Source organism: Neovison vison, chromosome 3 (assembly GCF_020171115.1).
Source record: "Neovison vison isolate M4711 chromosome 3, ASM_NN_V1, whole genome shotgun sequence".
Taxonomy (NCBI): Eukaryota; Metazoa; Chordata; class Mammalia; order Carnivora; family Mustelidae; genus Neogale; species Neogale vison.
In genome coordinates this window covers 19,643,526-19,651,927 of record NC_058093.1, presented here as the reverse complement: position 1 = coordinate 19,651,927, position 8,402 = coordinate 19,643,526, and the positions used below count along the sequence as shown (strand labels likewise).

The window sequence follows — 8,402 nt, the reverse complement described above, 5'->3', positions numbered from 1 at the left end:
TAAACCCAACCAAAAGGTGAAAGACTTGTACTCTGAAAACTATAAAACATTAGTCAAAGAAATTAAAGGCAGCACAAAAGTAGAAAGACATCCTGTGATCATGAATTAAAAGAGTTAATATTAAGATGTCCATATTACTCAAAGCAATCTGCACAACCCCTATCAAAATGCCAATGGCTGTTTTGTTTTGTTTTGTTTTGCAGAAACAGAAAAATTCATCCTAAAACGCATTCGGAATCTCAAGAGACCTCAAACAGCCAAAACAATTTTTAAAAAGAAAAATAAAGGTGGAGACCTCACACTTACCTATTTCAAAACATACTACAAAACCTACAGGAATCAAACACTGTGATACTGGCATAAAGACAGACACATAAATAAACGGGTCTCAGAAATAAACCCTTGCTTATATGCTCAAATGATCCCTGATAAGGGTGCCAAGACCACTTATGCAGAAAAGATAGTCTCTTCTACAAATGGTATTAGCAAACTGGATATCCACATGCAAAAGAGTAAAGTTAGACCTTATTTTACGACATATAAAAGTTACCTCGAAATAGGATAAAGCCCTAAAACCGTAAAACTGTAAGAAGGGGGAAGCGTCAACACATTGGGTTTGGCAATGATTTATTGCATATGACATCAAAAGTACAAGCAAAGGGAGACAAACAGACGATGCCAAACTTAAAAACTTCTGTGCATCAAAGGATACAATCAACAGAATGAAAAGGCAGGCTACGGAATGAGAGAAAACACTAACAAATCATACATCTGATAAGGGGTTAACATCCAGAATACATAAGAACTCCTACAACGCAACAACAAAAAAAGTCAAGAAGTCAAATTTAGACATGGCCAAAGGACTTGAAGAGCCATTTCTCCAAATATATGAATGATAAACATGCATATGAAAATATGCTCAACATCACTAATCATGAGAGAAATGCATATCAAAACCACAATGAGATATTACCTCACGCTCATTAGAATGGCCACCATCAAAATGAGTAACCAAGTGTTGGAAAGGACATGGAGAAATTGGTACCCTGTGTACTACTGTTGGTAGGATTGGGAGGTGGTACAGCTGCTAGAGAAAATAGTATGGAGATTCCTCGAAACATTAAAAAAAATAGAACTACCATGGGATCCAGCAATCCCACTTCTCTGTATTTATCCAAAAGAATTTTTTTAAAGGATCTTCAAAGTATATTTGCACTTCCATGTTCATTATCCACAGCAGCCAAGAGGTGGAAGCAATTCAAATATCCACTGGTAATGAATAAAGAAAATGTGGTGCATACATACAATGAAGTATCATTCAACCTAGAAAATCATTTTTTTTAAAGATTTTATTTATTTGTCAGAGAGAGGGAGGGAGTGAGCACAAGTAGGGGGAATGGCAGGCAGAGGGAGAAGCAGGCTCCCCACAAGCGGGGAGCCTGAAGCAGGACTCAAACCCAAGACCCTGGGATCATGACCTGAGCTGAAGGCAGACAGATGCTTAACCGACTGAGCCACCCAGGCGTCCCTCATTTAACTTAAGAAAGGGAGGAAATGCTATAACATGGTTGAATGAGGATATTATACTAAGTAACATAAGCCATCCATAGACAAATTCTATATGACTTTGCTTACAGTAAAGAACCTAAAGCAGTCAAATTAGTGAAAGCAGAAAGGAGAATGGTTACCAAAGAGCAGGGTGAACGGGAGAAATGGCTCAATGGGTCTAGTTTCAGGTTTGCAAGAGGAAAACCTTCCAGGGATATAACGTGCAATGTGAATATAGTTAACGTTACTAAATTATATACTTAGAAGTGGTTAAGATGATACATTTGGGATGGTTTTATCCACAATTTTTAAACTTAGGCAATAAATCTTAGTTTTGTTAAGCACTGAGGCAGGAAATGTACGAGAAAAGGATTTCCACCACAGGACCCTTCCAGGTAAGTGGACCCGAGAACTAGGTGCCTGGCCCCAGCACAAGCACCACCCCACCATAGCAGTGGCTCTCCTGGCCCCGGGGGAGCCCAGGCGCACTGAAGGGGACCAGGCTGCCCAAAGGGGAGCAGCTGTAGGTTACAGCATAGTCGGGTCCACTTCAGGTAGACTCCTCTGAACAGGCTGGGAACCAGTTACTAGCTTAGAGAGCCTGCCCAGTCAAGGTGAATCAGCCATTCCCAGCTGAGAAAGGGCAGTACCTTCTTGAGTGTCCCACCAGGAAAGCAGAAACACATGAGGAAAAGGAGGGCAGAAAAGGTGAAACCATGATTGACAGAAGCAAACACACAGACTTAAGACCCTCTTTTCTGGGACTTAAGAAGGCCATTTACTAGTGAAAGACAAATCTTCTTATGGGGAAACAAAGGGCAAGAGAACAAACAGAAGGCAACACTTCGAGGCCAGGGATAGGGGCGAGGGGCGAGGCTTGGGCACCAAACGCCATCTCCGCTTGCTAATTCAAGCTGATTCAAAACGAGTGAAGCTGATTCTCGGTTATTTTAAGTCTTCTTTATTTACAGTATAAGTCTCCAAAAGGTCAAGGCAGTTGTATCTCTTAAATAACATGTCAATCATATAAAACAGCTAGAACCAAAGTAGAGAAATATATACAATATAATACATTAAGTATTTTCAATATTGTTAATTGAATTCTTTGTATTAAATTAAAAGAGAATATTATGATTTATAATGTCATTTCTCTAGTTAAAATCAAACCTGTCAAAAGACATAATGTACATTTTTTTACAAAACCAGCACAGCAGCATTAATAAAACTGCTCAGGATTGTAATTTTTGTTTTCTATAATACACTGCACCCGTGTTACAAAAACAAATAAACAAAAAGGCATTGCACTAGATGGTTTGAATACTGTCTAAGTCAGTATGTTAACACTTGAGGAACAATGAATGGCCTGACCTGTTTCACCACCAGGCTCATTCACAAGCTTCCATTCTGCTAGCTAAATAAACCTTCTGCGGGTAGATGACTCTTCCTTGGCCGAATGCTAATCAGTAAAATGCCAAGGAGACACTGATGCCACCAAAACCAATACAAACCTATTTACAATACCCAATAAAAGCCAAAGCCAGAAAACCACTCACGGCTGGATCAAGAAAAAAATTATAAGCAGCATTTTGTAGGAAATTTTGAATGTCTACAAATTTAAATTATTCCAACAAACTACAAAAGGGCTTGCAATAGCCGATTCCCCTTATTTTTCTCAGACTTTGGGTAAGAAAAAGTGAATCTTTTTAATTTTTCCCATAAAGTGTTGATGGCATCAAAACCCTTCATATTTATAAATAAGATGTTTATACAATGCAACACGTTCACAGACTTTTCTTGTGCTACTATCCATTTTCTCAGGATTTATATTTTATTCTAAGGAAAAAAGTAGTAAGATTTCTTCCTCAGTCTTAACTTTTCAACATCAATATTCTCCAAACCTCAGAAGGGAACTCAAGGGACATGAGTGGTCATTCAATGCTTAACACCAAGGAGCACAACACTGGAAGCCCCTTATATATACCTATGGTAGCAGCCTCCACAAAAGCAGCGGGGGGTGAGGATATATATAGTTCTACCACTCACAAATTTACTTCCCTTTCATTAAGACATTTTAAAAGGACAGATCACCCTTGCAAGGTAGTAAGTATTGCTTGGGATCATATTATACTGGAAATTTTTTAGCCTCAAAATTATCTAAGAGGCAGCAGTGCTTTAAAAAATAGGTCTTCAAGTCATGGGCAGGGAAAACGAAATCGACATGACACACACTACGGTCAGGAATTATTCCAGGGGAGGATCCCAGCTCCACATATTTGGTATTGAGACCAAAACAAAGAAACCACCTGACTACAGTGAAGGAAAGCTACCTTCTCCTCGGGACTGCATGAATGAGGGTGCAGGAAATGGACAAATAATCCCAAGTATTCTGACTGAAAAAAAGAACAGAGACAAGTCAGTGTTTGCATTCAAAACAAGATGCAAAATCCATCGTTCTGGACTGGAGAAGTTACATTCCATCCACCTGTTTCACTTCTGCAGGAGCCCATCCTTTTCTCGTCTGTAATATCAAAATTAAAACCACTAGTGTTCTAGTGTGAGTTTCAAAAGGCACACCACATTTATTTAAAAAGTGCTTAAAATTAGTCCTAAGACCTTGGTCAACTTGTTAACTAGTTCAAAACAAACCACGTATCCAATAAGCACCAAACCCCTAACTAATGCTTTCCTTCTCTAAAGCAAACTTCCCAAAATGTTCCTATTTCACATACTTACAGTCTCGTAACTGGAATGTACCCAGATTTCTTTTTCTTATTTTGTGAAAGTTACCATAGAAATGTGCTATTAGAGGAAGCCTGAAAAGAGAACTTTATAAAAACTTTATAAATCCCCAAATTACCCTTGTTAGGGAGAGAAGCCATGAGGAAGTATTTGTCGTTCTGTTATTTCCTCAAAGTTAGTTTAGTACTATATCAGATCACTTTTAAACAAACAAAAACTCTATTAAACAAGAAGTTCCTTACTACAAATATTTTATCTCTTAACATTTCTCAATAATCAGAACTGGCCTAGAAACTAGTGCAGAAAGTTAAGAAACAGATGTCCACACTAGAAACCTTTTAGTTTTACAGATGTCATTTAAATTGCTATTTATATTGAAAAAGACACTTTACCTTTACAGAAAACAAGCAAGTGTTTACGTGTCACCCAATAGCTTGGGTAAGGTCTAATTTATTTTTTCCATTAAAAAAAGAAATCCTCAGTAATTCTCCCTTTGGGAAGTTAGTCACAATAGACCGATTTACTGTTTCCCTGAAAGTGGAGGAAAACCTAGAATATGAGCATGTGTGGGTAAGTGCAGGTGAACATATTAATTGCACAAAAGTTATAAACAAGCTTAAAAAACAGCTCCAAAAGAAGGCTTACAGTTAATGGCTAGAGTCTCCTGTCACCCGCAGAGAAGTCAGAACTTAAAACACAGCAAGCACACTCAAAAACAAGGCAAGGTGAGAACAAAACAGGATTCCCAATTTAAGTCAAATGCCCCAATAAAACAAGAACAGACTGGGTCCATTTTTTTCACTGGCCATTAAGAGAGTAATTCAGAATTTTTTAAAGGTTTCAGAAAATCTGATAATAGTCAACATTATACTTTTATGTAAGAAACACAGAACAAACTCACCACCTCTACAAATGCTAAGTAAAGAGTATGTCAAATGAGCTGCTGGGAAAAGATGCTGGAAAGCCAAAATCTAGGACTAGTTCTTAACAGGACTGTTAACAAAACCAACCCCCCATTTTTTCACCCTTATATCTCCTCACCTCTAAAGACTATACATTCGTCTTTAGCCCTTTGAATTATGTCTGTATTTTAGCTTAAGTGGAAAAATGTTCATGCAACTTCCCAGCATAAGACAGCTAATTTAGTTATCAAAAACCAAAGTGCAAATCCATGGTGTTTTAACCCTTCAGTTACAGACAGCCCACACGACCACAGAACGGGAAGGCCTTGGCATACAGTGGTGAATGTGATGAAGAAATAAAACATGTAGCTTATTTTTGGTCCTTTGTTCCAGGCCCCTTTCATTCACGGTCCATTTCAAAATCATGTGCTCCCTTTCAGCAGTTCAGACCTAAACCTGTCCAGTGGTCTGGAACCATCAGGAAATATTTGTCCATCGCCTCACAAAATCTAGTCCTGTACAACTCCGGAGAGACCACAGTTGGCATTTTACCTAAGATTATAAAAGAGCAAAGAGAAAAAGCTGTTACAGAGCTGACTCGAACAGCTATGTTCTTTCATGACAACTGCTGTAAAGACACACACACACACACACACACACAAACACACACACATAACGGTCTCAGAAAGGAGGTAGGGGTGTCCACTGTGCCACATAACAGGGCCTTTCCGGTAGGGGTTTCCGTTTTAAAAGACTGGCTCCTGGGAGCGCCTGGGTGGCGCAGTCAGTCAAGTGTCCAACTTGATTTCGGCTCAGGTAAGGATCTCAGGGTGGTGACAGGGAGCCTAGAGTCAGGTGTGGCACTGATCCTGCTCAAGATTCTCTCTCCATTTCCCTCTACGCCATTCCCCTTCCCCACCTTCTACCTAACAAATAAGAGACCAGCTCTTGTCTAGAGATGAGAGATGTGTGAAAGCACAAATAGAGCCAGCAAGGCTCAGAGAACTTAGAAGACTTCAACCGTTAATTAAAAACAACCCCTTATTCAGAATATCTAGCTTTTGGTGGCGGGAGGGGGGGGGTTAGTTTTCATTCTGGCATTTTAACACAACTTTAAAACCAATTATTTCCCCACCTATGCAATTCCCTTTATTATTTATCATTTTGGAAATGATAAAATCAGAGATAACTGCTTATTTTTTTTTTTTTTAGGATTTAAAAAAGTACCCATTTCTTGGGACGCCTGGGTGGCTCAGTTGGTTAAGCAGCTGCCTGCGGCTCAGGTCATGATCCCAGCGTCCTGGGATCGAGTCCCACATCGGGCTCCTTGCTCGGCAGGGAGCCTGCTTCTCCCTCTGCCTCTGCCTGCCTCTCTGTCTGACTCGCTCTCTCTCCCTCTCTCTCTGACAAATAAATAAATAAAATCTTTAAAAAAAAAATAAAAAATAAAAAAGTACCCATTTCTTAAATGTTAACTGATAAGGAAGACATGAGAATAATTTAAAGAATAAGCACGGGCGCCTGGGTGGCTCAATGGGTTAAAGCCTCTGCCTACAGCTCAGGTCATGTTCCCAGGGTCCTGGGATTGAGCCCTGAATCAGCCTCTCTGCTCAGCAGGGAGCCTGTTTCCTCCTCTCTCTCTTTGCCTGCCTCTCCATCTACTTGTGTTCTCTGTTTGTCAAATAAATAAATAAAATATTAAAAAAAAAAAAAGAATAAGCAAGACTTCTGCTCACCTTGTCCTCCTAAAATTCCTGTTGATTTCACAACCATCTCAAGCTTTTTGTCCCATGTAAATGTTCGAATATAATCTGTTACAGGAAGCAAGGTTAGCAGTACAGTTATGTTAGTAAATATAAGAAGATAACAACAGTAATTACTGCTACTTCTACAATGTTTACTGAATGCTAACAATATTGCACGGCACTGTCACAAGGGTTTTTTCCATTTAATTCTTTTAATCCTCCTAATAACGTCACAAGGCTTCCTTTAAGAGTAACTTTTGAATACAGATATTTTTGGTAAAGATAATGAAATGAAAATGAGACACTGAACAGAAGGTAACTAAAATTTAAAAGCTATTGTTGAATTTTCAAATGAAAGTTGGTGAAAATATTTAATAAGCTATGACTAACCCGATTTCAGTATAATCCTCAATTTACTCCGGCTTCAATCATGAACTGTAAGTAACATATGCTCACTGACTTACCTATAATTCCGACGACCAGCTCGTTGCTAGTATCATCTCGTCCAACCAGCAAAGAGTAGTCTATAATGAGGTGGCTAGAAAGAAAGTGGGAGTCACTACGGATCGAGGCTCTCAGCACGGCTTTGGAATGAGAACGGATATACAGAGGGTTGTCTCGAACCATCTTTAAGAGATTTTCATCCAGCAGGACCACATCACAACTCTCTTTCCCAGTATCGGTTTTTACATTTCTATTCCTAAGTGAACCCTTCAAATCAAAAACCTAGAGGAAAGAAAAATTTCTGTCATTTATGCATGAGTTGCATAATTAATTAATGTAATGAACTGGAAATGCAAAAAGATTCCTTGTTGCCTATACCATTATATAGATTTTTAAATTTAATTTTAAAACTTAATCATAACTTATATAATTGTATTAAACATATTATATATTATATTAAATATATTACATATAAAATTATATATAAGGCATGCATTATAATTGTGCAAGACATAAAACAGATGGTAATTCAATTCATCATTGAGAATTAACACCTGGGTATTCAGTTACTCAAACACTTGAAGAATAAACTAACCCACTTAATCAACTTTAAGATACATTAACAAATAACTCCAAAAATTTAACACTGGATCATAAAGCAGTTTAAAAACCAGATGCAAACAGTGTTAGGAAACTTATAGTTTCAATATCAAAACTCCACATAATACTAAGGCAATGTAGAAGTTAAATTTGGCTACCAAGTGAGGTTTAATACTATCGAATAAGATGTTATTCTCTGATTCATTACATTCAGGAACCAAAAGTGCAAAAGGTTCCAGTAGCTAAATGGTTTGCACAGTTCAATATCCTTACCTGTGCCATCTTTCTCCCATAGAAAAGATTTTCCATGACAAGGAGATCTAACTTCTTCTCAGTGTTGTTTTGAGAATTCTTATAACCAATTCTGTAAACTCCAAGAATTTTGGCCAATGCAGTGGGTCTCTAAACAAGAAGATTTGTAATT

The 8,402-nt window shown here is 38.2% G+C and overlaps 1 protein-coding gene across 8 annotated transcripts in view; it reads right to left on the bottom strand.

The window, feature by feature from the left end:
- Window positions 1-2,486: 2,486 nt before the first annotated feature.
- Window positions 2,487-8,402, bottom strand: part of PIKFYVE (phosphoinositide kinase, FYVE-type zinc finger containing) — a 77,567-nt gene continuing 71,651 nt past the window's right edge. For all 8 annotated transcript variants that reach the window (XM_044241461.1, XM_044241463.1, XM_044241460.1 and 5 more), the window contains 4 exons: window positions 8,252-8,380; window positions 7,399-7,660; window positions 6,926-7,000; window positions 2,487-5,741 (listed from right to left, as the gene is read on the bottom strand). In XM_044241461.1, coding sequence (XP_044097396.1) covers window positions 5,626-5,741; window positions 6,926-7,000; window positions 7,399-7,660; window positions 8,252-8,380 — 582 coding nt within the window. In that variant the 3' untranslated portion in view covers window positions 2,487-5,625. The remainder of the gene's footprint in view (window positions 5,742-6,925; window positions 7,001-7,398; window positions 7,661-8,251; window positions 8,381-8,402) is intronic.